Source organism: Rosa chinensis, chromosome 6, assembly GCF_002994745.2.
Source record: "Rosa chinensis cultivar Old Blush chromosome 6, RchiOBHm-V2, whole genome shotgun sequence".
NCBI lineage: Eukaryota > Viridiplantae > Streptophyta > Magnoliopsida > Rosales > Rosaceae > Rosa > Rosa chinensis.
Window position 1 is genome coordinate 42,370,207 of NC_037093.1, and position 17,136 is coordinate 42,387,342.

Below are 17,136 nucleotides of genomic sequence, written 5' to 3' on the forward strand. Positions count from 1 at the left end.
GCGCCGATCCGACTCAGTATACAACGCACAACTGCACCTCTCCAGAATCGAAAGCCGCTGCCAGGATCATCCCGGTCTTCACCGCTGCATAGCTCCTGCTCATCCCGTCAAAATCTCACCGCCACCCAGATCTGCAGAGCCCACGTCGAAGGCTGCCATCCTTGCACAACACAACCACATCTAGAGATTTCATCTAGAACTCACCACCGCCACTCGTCCAAACCTTGATTTCAAAGCCTCTCTCTAGACCTCCCCGAGCAAGTATGATGCAGGAGCATATGTGGCAATATCAAATGCATTATTTATCATTTAATATAGATTTGTAATCGTTGATAATTATTGTTTAGACATTTTTAGGGCATCTTTTTTGCATATAATTTAGGATTATCACTTTTAATTATCTTTCCAATTTAGTTTAATCTACTTCTTATCCAAGCAGTGTGAACCCTAAAAATATGGGTATTATAATCGTTGTCAGATAGCTTATAGTTTATGAATAATATTAGTTTATTTGCGGCATGGATTTGCCCTTCTTTACGAGTTTGCTACTCCTTATTTCTGGTGTCTGTTAAGTGATTATTGTTTGAGGCCTGTGTTCGATACATTTTCCCCATCAAAGTAGCATTCAAACTCCCATCCAGCAGCAGCCCATCGGCGATGAGGTAGACCCTCACCGATCCAGATCACCGCCGGACGAGTTCTCAAAACCTAGATCTAGGGTACTCTGGTTTTGTTGGAGCTCCTCAGAGAGAGGGAATAATAGTGATCCCCTGCAATAAAACATGGGACAAACATGATATTGAGTGCAAATTGTCTATTTTTATATATCCATTTGAAATTGGAACAAAAAAAGTAAAGTGCGAAGATAGTAAAATTTTGACAAAGAAAGCAATTTTATGAATTTTTTTTCTTCTATTTTTTATAAAGAGGATCAAAGGATTTCATTCCTACCCACATGGTGACTCGAACCCATGACTTCGTACATAGGTAGTGGGTACTTCAAAATTGGAAACACTGTCCTTCAAAATTTATGTTTTCTGCCTTGTGCCTGCAGTTAATAACAACAATTAATTCTAAGTGAGAAACATTTAAGAAACCGAATATTCGGAGCAACATTCTACTTTTTCTTGGGATTAATTTTGAACCGCGACGTTGAGGTCAATATCGTAGTAAAGAGTACGTACTATTGTTGTTGATGTTGTACTCGGAAGGCTTCAGTGAAGTAGATGGTTGCGACAACAATGAGGCCAACAATGAAAATGATGATCGTGATGAGAATGATCATGCATACAAAGCCAAATTTACCTTCAGAATGAGCTGCGGACATTGCTGATAACTGAACTCTTGTGCTAAACAAAAGAAGCTAAGTAGTAGAGATACCTTACCACTCATCATGAATGTGTATTTATAATAAATACGTAAGAAGAAACTCCATTTGGATTAGAATCCTAGACCAAAAGGTTCCAGTTAAAACAAACAAGTGCAGTGCTGGTAACTGTATTTACGTTTTCATACATGTATCATGTATGTGTCCTCCCAGTCTACCACTTATCTTTGTCAAGTCCTGGAGAAAACCATCTTTTTTGGTTGTTTTACAGTTATCAACTGGGAATATATGTTAGTAGTACTCACCAAAAGAATAAGTTACTACTAGATGAATGTAGTTCCAGATGAAAACAAAAAATGTAGAGAGATTGGAAGGTGGTAATTAATTAGAGGTGACTATTAATAATCCTCGGAGCAGAACAGAAACAAGTATACAACCACAGATGAAAATATGACTAAATGAAGAATAACAATCCGGCCAACAGGCTGGGTATATTTAATAACAAGTACTGATGTAATACTGGTAGCAAGGTACATGATTAAACATATATGCCAATAGTATAGGTTCTGCCCAGACATCATGAAGAACTGCATGTGCATGCAGGTCAAGGAAGGATGGTTTTGTCTTTCAGGAGGGTTGGGATGGTGGGCAATCCAGTTCCAGTCTTAGGGAGCTCGGGGAGATGAGGCAGTGGAGGTTAAGTTGGCATTTCCGGCTTAGGTAGTGTTGGTAACTCAGGTTTTGGAAAACTTGGGAAATTCGGAAGGGATGGGAGTTCGGGCTTTGGCAATGATGGCAGCTCCTCCTGCTTTGGCAATGGTGGAAGCTCAGGCATGGTTGGGAGATGGGGTTGTTCAGCTAACTTGAGGCCTTCAGGCTTTGGCAAAGTTGGTACATGAGCAATGGTGGCAACTTGGGCTTAGGCAATGATGGCAATTCTGGCTCAGGCAAATGTGGCAACTCTGGCTTTGGCAGTTGTGGAAGCTCCGGCTTTGGCAATGGTGGCAGCTCGGGCTTCGGCAGTTGTGGCAGTTCAGGCTTTGGCAAGGTTGGAAGACTAGAAAGATGGGGCAATTTAGGCTTTGGAAGCTCAGGCACCTGAGGCACTTGAGTCTCGAGAAGACAGCGAGCTCCTTGGACCAGTGTTTTGGAGCACATAAGCGAGAAAGTGAAAAGCAAAAGTGGGAAGACAAAGGCTGGGAGGCGACGAGAGGCCATGTTCAGAGCTATAGGATATATGTATGATGATGACTGAAAGTTGATTTTGCTTGAGAATCAAATTAAACTGAGTATTTATAGATAGAGGAGTTAAGGATAAGATACGTGAAGGACTATAGAGGCCAAAGTTGGTTCAACCAATATATATATTGGTATTAGTTCAACTTCTGCAACCGTACGTGTACTTAATTAATTCTTGTTATCTTCGCAACTAACTGCTCAACAGAACTGAAAGACCTGCTTTAGAAGCATCTATAGATTTGGCTAAGCTTGTTATTTTTAATCTCATTTTACTAAACGGATGATTGACAAAAAAAGTGAAGTACTTTTGAGATTCGACTCTTATATGTGGCCTTATACCCTTCCTAGTATTCTTTTAACCAAAGGAAAGAGAATTTCTAATCTGGACATTAAGTTTAAATGATCTTGCATATATATGGCGATGAAATTAATCTGGACATTAGGTATAACGCACGCCTATGATATATCTCCCCGACCAACACAAAGCTTTACCACATTGGAGAGAACATAGCGTGGGTATGGTATAACGCTGTCCTGATAAGAATGTTGCTTAATGCCTGCAGCACCCTTTTACTTATACACAATTCTCCTCCTTGCTAATTGTAATCATTTTTTTACGTAGTAGTGTAGTACTTGATATTTACCTACCCGGTTAATAATTAACAAGCACAACTTTTGATTTCTTCCTACTGAAATTGGAAAGATGAGGGCCAACTTTAATTAGCTGGGCAAGCTCACTAAGCTCCGCCCCTGAATTACCACGGTGATAATATTTTTTTTTCCTATGTCGTAGACAAAGCTTGTTATAGCATATTTTTCTTTCAATAAAGGAACTAGCAAGATAGCCCGCGCGATGCTGCGGGTATATTATCAACATTATTCAATTTGACGATATTGAATTTACAAACATTAGGTACAATATATAAATATTAGGTACACTATATAAGTGCGTTATACATCACATTAGACATTGTTTTACATGACCCAAAATCTGGTACTCTAGTCAGATTTGAAAATTGCATATAGTCATATATAACTACACATTATTTTAAATCTTATAAAATTTGGTACTTTAGCCAGATTTCAAAATTACATATATGTTACACATTATTTGAAGTCGGATACTTTAGCTAGATTTCAAAACATGCTAACCAAGTAGGTGTATATGTGCATATTACAAAAAATGGTTAAACTTCGCAAAAAACTTGTCGACAATAGCAGTTCAGACTCCGCATCTTTAGCTGGTTCTTTGTTCTATTTACTGCTATCAAGTCCTCACAAATGGTCACCTAATTAGCCAAGACAAAGTAAGAATGCAGCATAAGGGAATAAGAATGGATAACAGTTGAATATGTAGCAAGTAACGGAAAAACAGAGAATTTCAGGAGTTGTTTCAAACTGGAAAAACTTAATCAAAATTTGTTATATTAGAAACATAGAGAGAGTAGCTATACATCCAATGCTCTTGTTTCCAGTTAGTGTTGTCTTGAGTTCCTTACACCTTCATCAAAGTAGATGGCCTCCATGCCATATCTGTGCTGTACATAAAACATCAAGGCAATAAAGTCAAAAATAGAGACAATAGAAGCTGAAGAATCACTAACAATAAGAGTTGCTAATGCACATAAGCGGAAATACAATTAACCATATACAAAGCAAAGCAGAACTTACTCAGAAAAATACGTGTTTAGGATGCAGCTGAGCTACTTGCCAAAACTTGGTACCGAACATATTTATGAAGCAACGAATAAGGACATTGCTTGCTGGTGTAGTAATATGTGGTTTGATTCATTACAACTCTCTCATCTGATTCAGTCGAGACAGTTGCAAGTGCATAAATTCCTGGAAAGTATGATGACAAAATTAATCCAACTATTTTAGTCATTTGGAGAAAATGAATTGCAATATATATGAAAAGAGTAGTAGATATGTTACTTAGTCATTTCTAATTGCTTGTACACAAATTCATTCTCTTTGCTCTCTATTAACCACCATAACCAAACAGCTTTTCCTGGATTCCATGCACCCTTTCCAAAGCACCAATGCACTCACTGGTAACCCCAAAACCATAAATACTCTGAAACAACCAAATATATAATTTGCCTAAACATACTGAGCATATCAAATTTTTTTTTTTCACACTTTTTGCTAAAATCAACTCTGAGTACCATTGCATTGAGCCAGCAATCAAATATATGGTGTAAAGGCAAATCGATCAACTCTATAATTGTTAAAATTCAATTATTTTTGATAGCAAGCATATCACCGCTGCCTTAAGCACTGAACAATCAAACTTAATATGAGCATTTTCCATACCTATGGCCCAAGTCGTATAAAGAACCAAAAAAAATCAAATGGTAGATAAGGAGACAACAGCAAAATTCCCTGGTCCAAGTTCTGCATAAAAAGACACTAAACTGCTCTAACAGCTCTTTCCAACAAAAATGGCAGAAGTTAAGCCTTTAGGACATGGTAACTCATTGAATACACAACAAACCAAATCACACAGACGCTGAAGCCATTAGCAAAACTTAGTTCATTACGTAACAACAACAAAATAATCATGAAACAATAGAATATGAAAAAAAAAAAAAACCATTGCAAACAATGGGTTAAATGAGCAGAAATAGAGCAAAAAATCACAATCTATTGCAAGCCTTAAAATTGAAGGGTATATTAAGAAATAGGTCTTCTCCATCACCTTTTTTTAAGAATCTTTTAAGAATCCTAAATGAGCAGAAATAGAGCAAAAAATCACAGAGCTATTGCAAGCCTTAAATTGAAGGGTATATTAAGAAATAGGTCTTCTCCATCACCTTTTTTAAAGAATCCTAAATGAGCAGAAATAGAGCAAAAAATCACAGACCTATTGCAAGCTTTAAAATTGAAGCAAAGGTCCTCTTCGTCGAATCTATTCCTGCACAAAAGAACAATATGCATGAAAAAAAAAAAATTGAACAATCGTCGGTAAAAACCCAGAATTCACCCACCTAATTACTTTGCTGATGACGAATCAAAAGCAAACAACTGGAAAAGAAAGACATAGTCAAAGATAATTGGAAAGAAGGAACAAAATTAAGCAAAATCCCGATTATCTGACCACAATTACCTTGATCCAAATCCAAATTCGCAAATCGCAAGCAACAGCTCCTCTCTGCGCTAATAACTGTGGATCAACAAACAAACCAAAGCAGTACTCTTCGCTCTGAGAGAGATCCAAAAGCGTTTTCGGGGCAAATATGGAGAAGGATCGGTTTACTGTTAAGGGATGAAACGCATATAGAGTAGAAGGATCGGTTCAATGTTTTGGGGCTCTGATGATGTTGAGACGCATATAGTGAGATCCTTTTCTTTTTTAGAGGAGGATTGATGTCTATCTCTTTTGGGGGCAAATCCGGAAAATCACTGTATTACTATTCATTCAACAGTACCAGAGACATTTTACTTTTATATATGTATAATGACCGATTCAGGTACGTACTTTATAATAAAGTTGATTTTACTGCATACAACTTGGAAAAGGGAAAGAAACTTGATGAGTATAGTTCCCTAAGAAAGTACCATAGTACCATATAAAATGGAACACGAATTTTTGAAAATTCAAATAATTAATCGATCCCACAAGTTTTCATACACTGTAGAAAAGCATGAAGCTTAAGCTTCCTCAAGAACGTTCAAGGTTCTTTCTTTGCTAGTGTTAGTATTCACGGGCCTCATCACCATCTAGATTCGGTTAGTGTTGGAATTAGTGGCTTTGATATCACTTTAGAATGAGTGCGGATGAGTTTAGTAGTGGTGGGCTAGGACAATATGTGTTAAGGCTAGGAATTAGGTTTTGAAAGCAAGAGTTTGGGACTTTGATGTTATTAGGACAAGATATTTTAAGACAAGATATGTAGGAGAAGGCGTTTAATTAAGGGAAAATAATCCAAACAGTGTCTGGACTTTTCCAGACTATTAATTTTCATACTTATACTTCAAAAAATATCAAAATGATACATGAGTGTTTGAGTCTGACCTAATTTCAGTACCTAGCAACAGTAAAATTGTTAACGGAGTTAACTTTTGAAGGATATTTTCATCATTTTACTGTTCATCTTCTCCAAACCAGACAAATATAAAAAGAAATAAAAAAAGAGAGCTTGCCATGGTTCGAACTCAGGCAGACTAATTCACTTCTCAGTATCTTAGCCACTGGGCCAACAATTGTTGGTAATTAATCATCCTCTTTTTTAATAAATTAAACCTAATAATGAATATGTTATTAATCACTAAGAACACCAAGAACACCTCCATTAAGAGCCAAAGAACTCAGCCACCTACCTCAGTTTTCTAGGTGAAGAAAATCATTGCTTGGAGAATCAAGCATATATGAAAGGAGATTCACTTGTGAAAACTAGAAAGCAGGTCGGGCTTGGCCAAAGCTGAGCATGTTCGGTACGAAGAGCACATCTACCTAGAAAGCCTCGCCAAAGACAGCATCTAGCTGTTCCAACACTGCGTCTTGGACCAGCAGGGCACAGGCCCTGGTATAGCTTTGACGCCGCTCCACCTCTTCCAGCAACTCCTCAACGGAGATCTCTACTTCAATTGTAGGCTCCGAGGCCCGAGCCAAGTCACCAAGATCCACCCCTCTTGCCGAGACCTGGGGGAACTGTCTCACCACTTCTCGAGTCTCGGGGGACTGATGCTCTCCAATATGTACTTGGGGACGCTTGCCCTCTTCACCAGCCTGTATGGGCGGCTCCTGGGGATCTTGAGTCAGCTCTCGAGCACCCCGAACCTTATGCCCCTCGGCACCGGCTTCTTCCTCGGCCCGCTGATTGAGATACTCCAGCACGGTATAGGGAAAACTCAGATACACCTCGTCAGGCAACAACATGTTCACCCGATGATCAGTTACACACACATTATCAGGCAGGTCCACATCCACTCGCTTCGCCATCTCCGATTCTCGCAACAACCCCTCAATAATGGTAGTAGGGATCCACATCGGCGTACGGGGCGTCGCTCTTGCTCGAAGCCTCGCTCGGCATATCCGGTGCAAAACAAACATACAACGTTAGCGAGGATACAACACAGCATACGACCAAACACCAAACAAAAGAGCACCCTCTCACCCAGAAACCTCTCCAACTCAAACTTCTCATATATAGGGAGCCTACACAGACGATAGAACCCACTCGTGCCCTTGGGAAATGCACCCATCACCCTCGCCACACGCTTCCGCTCCAGCGTGGTCAAATCAACCCCCTACCTCACTATGATGCAAAAACACGCTATTAGTATACACCAAAGGCAACAACAACAAAAAACCACCAAAAATGCAATCACGATACTCACAGATGGGTTGGAAACGGGTCGGAGCTCGATGCACCATATCCGGATTCTGCCATCAGCCTCCTACCAGGCAAGGCCTCCCCCGCCAGCGCGCATAAATGTTTGACGGCAAGTCCTCCATAACAGAGCGGCTGTGCGCCCTAAAATTTACACATCCACTATCGGCGGCTTTAGTCGAGTATTGCATCTTGAACATGGAATTAAATTCGCCGATACTGGGACATAACAACCTGCTAAGCTTCCATAGCAGCAACACTCCCATTATTTTCCTCAACGCATTGAGCGACAGCTGCCCTACCGATATATTCAGGCAGGACAACAGATACTGCAACTCCTCCGGTATCGGGAACGTCAACCCGCACCTGAGTTGATATTCATAAAAGCATGCCCACCCCAACTCGGAGTGGCTAAAAGTTTCAGCATCCCTCAAAGGGTGCAACAAGATGTTGTCTGGAATCCCCTAAGTGGTCCTCATCTCGGCGATCTGCTCCTCCGTCATACTCGGACCAGGTTGATCAATGGGCGTATCGCCGCCCCAGTGGCGAACATGGGATCTCCAATACTTCGACACCATCCACATTAGGAATATCAGACACCATGGATTGCTCAACCATACTCGGAACTTCGCGAGACGAACCCTCGCCATATGCTCGGGAAACACCCTCACCGCCTCCTCGGGAACTCCGCGTGATACTCCCACGAGGAACTCTCCCACCACCTCCTCGGGAACTCCGCGTGATACTCCCACGAGGAACTCTCCCACCACCTCCTCGGGAAGCGCCCTCGCACCTCCCCTGAAACCACCCGAGGCGCCCTTGTGGGGGCCAGCTCCACTGCGACTAAGAGAAGTGCCCTCTCCTCCGCCACGAGAAGCGCCGCTGCTACCAAGAGAGACTCCCTCTCTTCCGCGAGCGGAACCCTCTCGCCTACCATGACTGTGGTTCTCCCGCGCCATACTACGAGCGATACGGATAACTGGTCAGTCGTTTTATATCGCCTTCCTTAACACTCCGCCGCAAAATTTCAAATCTTCAAAACCTACACGGAGCAACCACAAAAGGCTCAGCTCGACCCGAAATTCAAGCCCTCCAAAATCTCGCCGAACCTAACGCAACCCAGAACCCGCTGGTAAATCTCACTCCCTGAACACGACCCCCTAATAAGACCCACGCACACCAATGCCCCCAGATGAACCCAGAAAGGTTAAGAGACGGCGTACCTGTTCACTCCTCCGATTGAAACACAGAGACAACGATGCCCACAACAAGAAAATTCCGACCACTTCACGAAAAGTTCCAAGCTCTCAGCACACCAACGGCCCCAACTTCACCCAGTTCTTGTCTCAATCCCCAACATGAACACAGGAATAGTAACCATCTCCATGTCTCTTCTCTGTCCTTATATAGGGATCTCGAGAACACCGGGACGGTCGGACATGCAAGGACGACAAAACCAGATCTCACCAAGTGTCTGACATCCCTAAACGTTACAGAGGTCATGCGCCGTCACCTCGGCTCTTCACCACTACGCCATTATTACACGTTCCGGACTCCAGTACACCGGTCTTACTACACACGAAAACAAATAAGATCACCACAAGTGTCACAGAGGCATAGCCTATGCGCCAAAAGACGTATGCAACCCTACCACTGATTCACGATAGCGACACAACGTCGAATGCCAATAAGACCTACTCACCCCAGCCAAGACTCCTCCTAGGTGGGGACTTGGGGGACTGGGGGTGATGGATGTATGGAAGCCACGTGGCATAAACTCGCCTTGAACTCTCGATAATTTTTACAACGACAAACTCCCCACCCAAGAAAACTCTTGACTGGGGACTTGTTGGTATGCACATACCTCCTAAGCATAAGTATCAGAAGCACAAGACTCGTATCGCCAATATACCAGCGAGATAAGCTCCCAGCCGACGGTTCCGATACCCCTCAGGGCGATATTGGGATCCCGAGCATCCCACATCGAAAGAAATGGAACCAAGCCCCTACAAACCTGCTACATTAAGGTCATCTCCAACAACCTAAAGAGGTAACTGTTTACTATCACTTTCCATTATCATTATCTTATACGGTACTGACTTAGGCATCGGTGCGTTAAAGGCCGGCACACCCAGTCTTCCATCTGACCTTTGTCTGTTTTGCAGATAAGTGAGACCGATAGCGATAATAACAGACCGATACAACCCGTGTTCAGCTGGATCAGACTCCTCACGAGACAAATGAAACAAACACCACTTCCAACATTTTCTTGTGCTGATGTAATTCAGAGGATCACTCCCAGAGAACGTTTACATAAAAAGATTTTCAAGAATCAACCAGATTCCAAACATGAAGACGCAATTAAGATTTCTATTTTTCAATGCCAGAACTGACGATTCCAAATGGGGATTTCTTAGCCAAAGATTGAGACAGGTCAGAAGAGATCGAAAGGACGAGGCCGGAGAATTCGCTCTTTCAATTCTGAAAATGGCTTCAGGTTTTGATGATTCAGAAGAGGGAAGAATAGAGGATGGCAGAGGAGGGACTTGAATCTTGAGCTGTGAACCAAAAATAACCATTCAAGTTTGGGGCTTTGATGCTTTTGGATCAGAGCCATCATCGTCAATTAGAGCATCAATAATGGCTAGGTCAATGCTTTTGGAGTCCAATTTGTCCCAGTGGCGTTTGGTTTCGGGTTCTAGGGTTTTGGGTGTGTTTGATTCAGACCATAATGAGTTTCTTAGACCAAAGAATGGCTTAGTTTCCAGAATGGAAGTCGGGGTCATATGAGAAGGCAGAGAGTGGAGAAGAATGATGAAGCGGGTCTAGGAGAAGGGTTTGGTACTTGACGATTAACTCAGGACTTTAACTCTAGATTACCCTACCACGCTCAAACCATATCAAATCCAGAATGTGCCCGATCCATCCCCAAATCGGATCTGTCCCTAGAGCAGATCCCATAGAACCACCTCGCCGTCGGTTAATGGGTTCTCTCCAAAACCAATGAGACAACCACAATGGGGGAAGCAGAGCAGCAGTCAAGGCAAAGAACCAGACCAACGTTCCTCCGCCAGAGAATCAAGTCTTCGGCAAGCCATTCGGTCCATCTCGTCCCTCATCTCCCTCACCTACTCCATCAAAATCTTCACCGGAAAATGGAAAACCATAACAACCAAGCTCGAAGAACTCAACTCTTGCCTCGCCACCATCAAAAACTCCGACGGAGATGAAAACCTAGTTCTCTCCGCCATCATCGTAGCCCCGATAGTATTTTCCAAAGATTAATGTAGTGACATGGTTGGAAGTCAATCTAAATCTTAAAGTTTCATAATGACTTTTTCTAAATCATATATCACTTGAAAGTAATCAAGTTGGTGGAGGAAAAACATTGATAGCCAAAAGAGGTGTTGGTAATGGTTTCAGTGGAGGAGAAGAAGAGGATGAAGACGAGTGGTGGCCTATCGATTTCAGAGAAGATGAATAGTAAAATACGAAAATATCCTTCAAAAGGGGAGTTAACAATTTTACTGTTGCTAGGTACTGAAATTGGGTCGGGCTTAAACACTCAGGTATCATTTTGATATTTTTTGAAGTATAAGTATGAAAATGAGTAGTCTAGAAAAGTTCAGACACTGTTTGGACGATTTTCCCTTTAATTAAGAGGACAATAAATTTGAAACAGAGGAGATGGAACTTATAATTATATTACTTTATTAGCATACTTGCTTGATTGCTTCATTCATTTCAAGATGACAAGATGTCATACATATATATACAGAAGTTGCTAAGCGACCTAGCAACTCTCTAAACCACCTAGATTTCATTATGGTTACATTATCAACCACAATTTAATACACATTTCTAGACCTCACTACAGCTGCATGTTAATTCAAGGCATTTCTACACTTTCTTAATTACAAGATAATTCTAAATTATTTCTAGATTAATCTAGGTCAATGTAGATCTTCACAATGTGCATTACAACTTTAACAGTTAGCTAGCTTGTCTTTGATCTCCACTTCTCCCTTGTCCAGATGAATTGCTACCTACAATTCTTCAGTATGTGGATGCATGCACCCTCGTCTCCTCAATCATGAAGAACCCACAACAATGTAACTAAATTGCATAGATGGTTATATTACGAAGTGATCAATCTTTTTCTCGATCATTTCTAAGAAAATGCAATGTTTTTTTATTTTGCTTTCCCACGTGTATTTTCTCTTTTGTATCAACATCTCTCAACTTGCAAACAATGGCTATAATCCACTAGGCCAATAACCTCAATATACAACACTTTTTGCACAACGAAAAAAAAGAAGATGTTGTGTGATGATGGAAAGTCAATCATACAACACGATTAAGAACCCTACGTTGTATAAAGCCATAAAAATTTTGAAGTTTTTATGTAGAAGGTGATTGCACAACACTGATAAAAAAAATTTGTTGTGTGAATGATAAAAAAAAAGAGCGGCATATTTCCCTCCTAGTTTGACACGAATTTGGGTTCAAATATGTATTACATAGTACAACGGAATAGTTATATCTGTTGTATGAGTGTAGCTTGCAAAATGTTATACAACAGTTTTTTTACTTTGTGTTGTATGATCGAGGAAGATACATTGAGAATGTTTGGAAGTGCCTCCCAATGCCACTCATTCCCCCCAAATCTGCAAATTTTTATTGACATATATGTGATGTTGCAATCTCCTACAACATAAATGGCTTATTCATGTTGTCTGAAGAGAAATGCCTATCTCTAGCGCCAAAGCTAATATTTTGATTGCCTATAGCGGGAACTTTCCCTCTTTACAATCTTAGCTCAAATTTAATGTCTACATAATTAGACAACATAATTTGATCCGTGTGTTGTCTGATAATGAATAAAATAAAAAAACGCCTCTTTGACTTTGTCTCCAGCCACTTGGACAAAATAGCTATTTCCTCTAAACCATCTCTCCTCAAAACATCGTCTCCTCTCGCTTTCTCTCTCTCTCTCTTCCCATATCGCTCTTCTCTCCTATCGTCTCCACAATCCCTTCCTCCATCTACATCTACATCACCGCTGAGATTAGGGTTCTATTATCTTGACTCAGCCGTCACTAAGTTCTTTTTGTGAAGAAGATAAGGATTCTGTGTACTGGGAAGAGGGAGGAGGTTCTTCGAGATCTGCTAAAGATTAGGGTTCTTCGATCTCTGGGTTTATAATGTCGATTTGGGGATTTGTAGTCTACTCGATTTGGGGGTTTCACGACAATTTGATTTGTGGGGATTTGTGGGCTACTGGATTTGTGGGCTACTGGATTTGGGGATTTGTGGGTACTCGATTTCCTCATATCCACTTCCTTTCTCCTTCATCTCTCTCTCATGGTGGCTGCACATGGTGAGCGAGCAACCGCTGATCCTCATCCACAAGTGCAAGCTTTAGAGTGTCCTATAACATGTCGCAACCATCACTAAGGACGTCAAGGACTCTGAATTCTTCAGCTTCATCACCAGTGAGTAATTTCACCATCTCTTCTTTTTGGTATTTGTTCTTATGTTCAATCAGACCACTTTTGGTTCAATTTGAGATTAATTGTGGGGGTTTTAGTGTTTAGGGCCAGCGATAAGTGTTAGAAGGAGAAGAGGAAGACAATTAATGATGATGATTTCCTGTGAGTGATGGTTTCCCTTCTCTCACTTTCTCACAATTTCTTCTCCAATGGTGAACAATTCTCTCAATTTTGTATTTCTTCTCCAAAGGTGATCAATTCTCTCAATTTCGTATTTATCTTTGTTCGTCTTGAAATTTGATTTCGGAGAAAGTTTCAATTGGAAAATGTTCAACAAAGTTCAAAACTTTTTCATATATTGGGTCTTCAAGATATAGAAAGTCCCACCTGCACTAGCCCTTCAAGTGTAATTAAGCACATATGGATGAAGGGTTTTGTTGTTTTTGGTCTAAAGTTTTGGTTTTTTTTTTTTTTTTCCTTTTTCTGACTGATCTCTCAGCAACCAGTCTAAGAAGTTGTTAATTCAAATTGGAATTTGATATATGAGTTTTTCTATTTGCAGGGTATTTGTCTGTGAGCCCAAGTCAGAGGTCAGTTTGTCGCTCTGTGGTTTGTGAGGTTGCTCCAACCAAGAGGCTTGATTATGTTGAAAAGCGAGCTCGCCAGGTTGAGAAAAGGCGCATTTACAACAATTCCAAAAAGTCTGAGATCAAAACCAGGTTGAAGAAGGTATTTTCTTATCATATTTACATTCTTTGTGAAGTAAATTTATTCAGATTATTTTTTTTATGAAGATGTTATAACTTCTGGGTTTATCAAGTTCTATGAGCTATTGGTATCTAAACCTTAGATTAAATTACTTGGGAATAAATGATTATCAGTATCTTACTTTTTATTGTGATTTTCACTCATAATCTGTTTTATCTTCTCTTACAGCTATTTTGTCTGCTAAGATTGAAGTGAAATTGTTGACTGGGGTTATCTAGTATACTTGTTTATCCAAACTTGTTATCAATGATTTTAAAACAAACTTCTGATCAAACTACCGCAATTTTTTTTATTATTGTATTCTTTTCATATGATTTGTGTTCATGGGTGAATGCTGGATTGCATGTTTTGGGTCATTTTGGTGATGATTTTTATACATATAACTTCAAACTTGAATACCCAGGTACCTAAAATGCTGTCTATAACTAGAAAACAAGTGTACTCTATTGTTCAAATCCAAGGCTTTCAATGCTGTCTATAACTAGAAAACAAGTGTACTCTCTTGCCCCCAATCGATGCCTCTAGAGAGAACCCCCTCACGGCTCATCGATTACTCAGTACCTCTCTCTTTCTCTTTCTCGTAATGGATTAATTTGGTTGTTTTTTTTTTTTTTACAGTGGATGATACGAATAAGGAGATAGAGGAGGTTTAGACGCAGAGGAAGTCCTCGATCTGGTGTGTCAGACTGTCAGCTCGACAACTTCTAGCGCATGGTCGATACCTTCACCACCTTTCGATGGAAGCGCCATTAGGTTGATATTTGTCCAATCTTTCGCAAATTATGAGCTCTAAAACCCTAATTTGTCCTTGGGTTTGATTGAATTGTATTTGTTTTGCGTTGAAATTAGGTCGATTATATGCAATGGAGCGAGGGCTGAAGATTCCTCAGAACAAGTGCACCAAGACCACCAATTCCCTCCTGATTTCACTCATGAAGCAGCTTGAAAAGGTCTTTTCTTCTCTCCTAACCACTTCTCTATACCATTTTTGAGTTTACTGTCAACTGGGTTGGTCTGTTTGCTTTGTTTTTATCAAGGAAAATAACAATGGAACTTTAGCTTTGCTGCCATTACTTGATTTGTGGTTCAAAATCAAATGCTGAGGCTCCCTGTAACAGTCAGTAGATTAGTGAAGCTGTGATATGTTTCTGCTGCTTGTAATTTCAAGAAAACAAGAGTACTTATATATTTCGGCAATGTCAGGGGGTTCTTGTAATTATACTATTTGATTCTAAATAAGCTATACCATTTAATTGGAAGTTCATTAGTGGAGGGGTTTAGGAAAACTCTTTAGGGAGAACATGTGGTTAGTTTAAGTTTGTTGAACGCAAATGAGATTGCTGTTTGTTTTTGGTTTGTACAGGCCCTGTAAGTTCCCCATCATCGAGATAGGATTGTGACCAATCCTTTATGACCCCGAGGACTTGGTTTTCCCTATGTTTTTTTTTAGAAATGATATAATGACAAAATTCATAGATTTGAATGCCATCTTTGTTGGTGTCTATTGACACTTCTATGCTGCAAGCATTTTCTTTGAATTAACCAGTTTGGTGTGCTTCAACTTGATGTGAGTTTTACGTTTCGCTATGCCACTTGAAACTTTATATATTCTTTTTGGTTAAAGTTGAGGATACAAATTGTTATTACTGATTTGAAGGTTATATACAGTTGGATTTGAGTAGTTCACCTTTTTATATCTTTTTGTAGCTTGAGCAGAAGCAGAAGTATGCGGCTTGGAAAGCAGCAGATATAAGGAAAGCTGTGAAAGAAGGAAGGAAACCTCAGGCTGGCCCCTCTGCAGGTGATGATGATCTTTCAGTTCCCTCGAGTACAACTAGTGGTTCATATGTATGGTTCTAAACTTCACACTAGTTTTCTTTGAGCCTTCTGGACGATTTGGGCTTCTCCTTCTCCTTCTAGTTTTTTTCCCAACTTATTTGGTTTGAAGTGATAATCAACTTTTCATTATCGAGAGAACAAAGTGAAAAAGTTTCACCGTTTATCTTCAGTGCATAACTCTTGTTTAATTAAGTCATAATTGTTTATCATAATTATACTAAATGTCCATTGTTGTTCTAGTTTTGTTTTCATCTGAAGGTATCCCCTGTTTTATTAGAAAAGTGTCTTCTTATTGTTCTGCTAGTCATGTAATTACAGGGTAAAATGGGATGTTGAAGGCGGTTCCATATAACTGATTATATAGGAGGGGTACCCAATGTCCCCCAATATAAGTTTGTCTTTGTTATAGCTCTGCTTCTCTTTTTGGGTATTGCTGCTATAGGCTTGATCATTCAATTCAGTGTTAGAACATGTGCTTTCAGATTTTGTAATATTAGATGAAGACGTGTGCTTTCTGATTTAGTAATATTAGATGAAGCTCAGGTGCTGGTGCATGTTTGAGTTAGCTTACTAAAAGTACTCTTCTTACATGTTTTGCAGATAGCATTGGAGGGCAGTTACAAGGAAGAATTTGTTCAAGAATTTGACAACCATCAATGAAGACTTCATAAGAGACATGTTTTGGAACAACATGTGTATCAGCTTGGCCCCTATGAATGGGCAAAGTATGTCGTGACGGCGTATGTGTAGGAGCTAAAGGAAAGCATAAGAGGAAGTAGGTTGTTGCTGAAGGAAAGCATCATTTTTGTGCTTCTCTGCTTGTACAATATTCATGCACTGTGTGGCATGTTTTGTAACAAATAGTTTGTATTTGTATCAGCTTTTGATGTCCCAAGTAGATGGGCATGCATTTGAATGCTTTTCTTCTTTCAATGTTGGCTTGGATGATTGGGAAATCCTCCCTTTTAAAGTTTGAATGCTTTTCTTCAAATAGTATGAGTTGGATTACTCATTTCATAGATTCTAGTGTCTTTTCTTTACAATTAGTCACTGTTCATTAGGTAAAATGGAGCATTATTATCAATGCACAAAATTCAGAAAAGACGATTATCACACAATAAAATTTCTAATGTTA

General features: G+C 40.0%; 3 protein-coding genes and 1 long non-coding RNA gene across 6 annotated transcripts; 2 read left to right on the top strand and 2 right to left on the bottom strand.

Moving 5' to 3' along the window:
• Positions 1 to 2,185: 2,185 nt before the first annotated feature.
• On the bottom strand, positions 2,186 to 2,545 carry LOC112171366 (protein PELPK1-like). Its single transcript, XM_024308564.1, has one exon. The coding sequence runs from the start codon at positions 2,543 to 2,545 to the stop codon at positions 2,186 to 2,188; it is 360 nt and encodes a 119-aa protein (XP_024164332.1).
• Positions 2,546 to 3,758: 1,213 nt separating this feature from the next.
• On the bottom strand, positions 3,759 to 5,888 carry LOC112169439. Of its 3 annotated transcripts, none has more exons than XR_005801025.1 (6): positions 5,676 to 5,888; positions 5,557 to 5,593; positions 5,433 to 5,483; positions 4,238 to 4,408; positions 4,021 to 4,099; positions 3,759 to 3,855 (listed from the first exon to the last, which is right to left on the bottom strand). It is a non-coding gene; the product is annotated as an uncharacterized LOC112169439 (long non-coding RNA). The 3 variants fall into 3 exon arrangements; XR_005801023.1 differs by having other exon boundaries at positions 4,021 to 4,104; XR_005801024.1 differs by lacking the exon at positions 5,557 to 5,593 and having other exon boundaries at positions 4,021 to 4,104.
• A 7,413-nt stretch (positions 5,889 to 13,301) lies between these two features.
• On the top strand, positions 13,302 to 14,880 carry LOC121049906 (30S ribosomal protein S20, chloroplastic-like). Its single transcript, XM_040508310.1, has 4 exons — positions 13,302 to 13,397; positions 13,493 to 13,556; positions 13,957 to 14,123; positions 14,781 to 14,880. The coding sequence occupies exons 1-4, from the start codon at positions 13,341 to 13,343 to the stop codon at positions 14,802 to 14,804; spliced, it is 312 nt and encodes a 103-aa protein (XP_040364244.1). The 5' UTR covers positions 13,302 to 13,340; the 3' UTR covers positions 14,805 to 14,880.
• Positions 14,881 to 15,012: 132 nt separating this feature from the next.
• On the top strand, positions 15,013 to 16,661 carry LOC121050019 (protein HOMOLOG OF MAMMALIAN LYST-INTERACTING PROTEIN 5-like). Its single transcript, XM_040508551.1, has 3 exons — positions 15,013 to 15,112; positions 15,870 to 16,010; positions 16,602 to 16,661. Exons 1-3 carry the CDS (start codon positions 15,026 to 15,028, stop codon positions 16,659 to 16,661), a joined length of 288 nt encoding a protein of 95 aa, XP_040364485.1. The 5' UTR covers positions 15,013 to 15,025.
• The last annotated feature ends 475 nt before the right edge of the window (positions 16,662 to 17,136 follow it).